We start from the raw sequence: 3626 nt of genomic DNA on the forward strand, positions 1-3626 counted from the left end.
TGAGCTGACAGTAAGAAATTAATCAATATTACTACAAGAGACATATTTATATATTACATCAATATTACTACCAGAGACATATTTATATATTACATCAATATTACTACCAGAGACATATTTATATATATTACATCAATATTACTACCAGGGACATATTTATATATTACATCAATATTACTACCAGAGACATATTTATATATTACATCAATATTACTACCAGGGACATATTTATATATTACATGTTAAATGTGCCCTCCCTCATTCTCAATTATAATCTTCAGTTTAAGAACAATGTTGAAAACAGCGAATAGCAAAATGTCCTGAAAAATGCAAAAAACTTCATCTAGGGTTGTGTCCTTCAGCGATTGAATACCAACCCAGTAATCTTCCAGATCTCATTCACTCATACTGACAGTTCTTTAAGCCAACCTGTTTATTTTCATCTGATTAATTATGAAAATTTTGCCTACAATTATGCCCCTAGTGGCTTCTCTTGCATGGACAGTTTCAGATAATTGTTACCCCCCTGAAAATGATAAACATAATTCTTTTTTTATTCATTCATCATATGTATATGAACTTACAAGTTTTTTATTCACTTTACAATTTCACACTGCTTATTACACTTAATTTTCCATTCTAATAAAAGTTGCCAGGTTTGATAGCAGCTCTACTTAAAATCTGTAGATACTTACCCTGTAACTGAATATTGAAAAATGCTGCTACCATGGTGGCTTCTTGGATATTAAACATGTTTCTTCTTACAATACATACACAATAAATGAATGTGTGGATTAAGGTCTATTAGCCTTAAATGTTGTTCTTACCATACACAGTAAATGGATGTGTAGATTAAGGTCTATTAGCCTTAAATGTTGTTCTTACCATACACAGTAAATGGATGTGTAGATTAAGGTCTATTAGTCTTAAATGTTGATCTTACAATACATACAGAGTAAATGAATGTGTAGATTAAGATATATTAGCCATAAATGTTGATCTTACAATACATACACAGTAAATGAATGTGTAGATTAAGATCTATTAGCCTTAAATGTTGATCTTACAATACATACACAGTAAATGAATGTGTAGATTAAGATCTATTAGCCCTAAATGTTGATCTTACAATACATACAGAGTAAATGAATGTGTAGATTAAGGTCTATTAGCCTTAAATGTTGATCTTACAATACACAGTAAATAAATGTGTAGATTAAGGTCTATTAGCAATGTGTAGATTAAGGTATATTAACCTTAAATGTTCTTCTTACCATACATACACAAGAAATGCCATTGAAGTATTGTCCTTTATGTAACTTCAGATTACTGTATTCATAAAAGGAGTTGTTTTATATAAGGTGAAATTACCCATTAGGGTTAAGAACTTAAAAGAACAAACCAAAATTTACTAATATGGAATATATATATAGATGCAAGTCTGCAGTATGCCTTAAACTAACCCTACAAATATTAAACCATCAACTTTGACTGTGGGTCCATCATCTTTTGATTTTGAATTTGCCCTTACAGGAAAAATTTCTGCAGATGCCCATGTTCTCTTGTCATCCATGTGCTGATAAACATGTTCTCCATTTTTCACATTCAGATGTTTCTACTGTTTTCCAGCTATGACACTGCAAAGGACTTAATGACCACTGTATATATGTTTGACATATACACGTTCTTAATATATCTCTTGTAAGTGTTCTACAGAGTTTGAAACACTGTAATGCACTTTTGAAATAAATTTTAAAAGCAGTATTTAACTCTTTGAGAAAATATTTAAATTTCTAAGATACATTATAGGTTACTCTATTCTCATATAGTATCACTCTTTATTGTCAGACATGGAAAAATAATGTAATTACCTGAAGTGAGTTTATCAAACAAAACAAGTATGTGAAGAATAGTGTGGAATGATCCATAGTTAAAATACCAAACATCCAAGTGATTCCCAACAGAGGTAAAAGAACACACCCGGCTCTCAAACCTGATCTAAATGAAACAAATAAAATATTACAAATGTAAGTTCATTCACCCCAATATTCTTACAGATTCATGTTATAATCCCTATTAATATTAAATATAATGGAAGTATAAAAAACCCATCAAACTTCACAATATGTAGTCATAAAACCATCATTTGTACTGAAAGTAGTAGACACAATAAAAAACTATATATTATTATAGTTCAGAAATTATACATAATCCATACATAATGGTTGGTCGTAAGTGTTATTAAGATGAAACTCTAAAGTATTTATAACAACAGTCCATATTATGTCATAACTTCTCTCTCATCAGGATTTATAACATAATGTGATATGCAAGCATATTGTGTTCTTTATACACCCTAACTGATATGCAGTATTTTTCAAAATTTCATTTTTTTAGTGTGTTTAGCTCCCAAACTAGAAACTCAGTCAAGGGAACAACCAAGTTTTTCTCACCCAAGTTAAATATTCAACTGGGTCACTTGACTAGGTCAGCATACAATCCTCCAGCAGCAAAGATAGCTGTAGCTATAAATATGTTGTACTGAAATAAACAATAGTATTTTCTAATTCGATGACGAGGAACCCACTTTGAGACTATAAATACTTGGAGATGGATTGAATGGGTTATGAAGAAAAACTAAATAAAAACCCTGCCTTGAGTTTGAACGAGTTAGTTCACAAGATATAGTTAAAACATAATTATTGTTCATGGTTACTCAATATTGTTATTTGTCTTAAAGTTGTTTAAATTTGGAATATTGTGTTGTTTTTATGGAATTAGGTTTTTTCATCTTCTGGTTCTTTTTCCTAATTTCTTTATTGTTGTTACATTCATAAGTGTGTTTTTTGGTAAATGATAAACTTTATATTCCAACTGTTTGAAAGTTTTGTTTTGGATTTCTGTGGTTGTCAAATTTTAATAAACTCTATTTTTTTTTTTAGTCTGTTACAAAGTTGATAACTTCAAAATATTGAAGTTTATGTTTAAAATATTGTATTACATTTATAAAATATAGCATAATATTGTTTATGGAAAACAGTGTTCAAAAAGTTTGAGTCGTTCAATATTATCTTTATCCTCTGACCTCCAAATTACAAATCTCCTGGCCTGTGTGAATATCCCTCACCCATTCTTCCTCTCTCCTGAGGTCATCATAGAAATTTTTGCCTTGCTAGATCCTGGGACTCTAAGGGGTCTTGGACTTAATTACTAAATAGATGACAGCTTTTGTCCTACTCCCAACTCTGATAGTCTGTTTTTAGTGTACCAGTGTGGTCCAGGCTGATGTGTAGTTTTCAGTATATCCCCCTCCCCCATGTCACCTAATGTGGACAAGGCAGCATCAACATGAGAGTTTGAGGAAACTCTAATGGTGGATTCCAATGTACCTTATGGAGAAAGGTTTGTCTATTGTGGCCTTTGACCTTGGTCATATCAGAGCATATCAATCGCTCAAAGACTTTCTTTCAAGCCCCAGTTTTTTTAGTTGTGAAGACTGACCTACAATGTATTCGATGACAAGGAACCCACTGTTATGTCTCCGTTCGTTAATTAATTTTCCATTAAAACTCTTACCAAAGAATCTTTACCGATACGAGTCCTTTCTTAAATAAAACTGGTTTATT

At 31.1% G+C, this 3626-nt stretch overlaps 1 protein-coding gene across 1 annotated transcript in view; it reads right to left on the reverse strand.

The window, feature by feature from the left end:
• Nucleotides 1-1871: 1871 nt before the first annotated feature.
• The window catches only part of LOC111083538 (adhesion G protein-coupled receptor L4-like), a gene marked incomplete at its 3' end in the record, with an annotated part of 18575 nt that continues 16820 nt past the window's right edge, over nucleotides 1872-3626 (reverse strand). Inside the window, exon 8 of the mRNA XM_022380120.1 lies at nucleotides 1872-1998. Coding sequence (XP_022235828.1) covers nucleotides 1872-1998 — 127 coding nt within the window. The remainder of the gene's footprint in view (nucleotides 1999-3626) is intronic.

This window comes from Limulus polyphemus, unplaced genomic scaffold (genome assembly GCF_000517525.1).
Source record: "Limulus polyphemus unplaced genomic scaffold, Limulus_polyphemus-2.1.2 Scaffold9994, whole genome shotgun sequence".
In the NCBI taxonomy this organism is placed as follows: domain Eukaryota; kingdom Metazoa; phylum Arthropoda; class Merostomata; order Xiphosura; family Limulidae; genus Limulus; species Limulus polyphemus.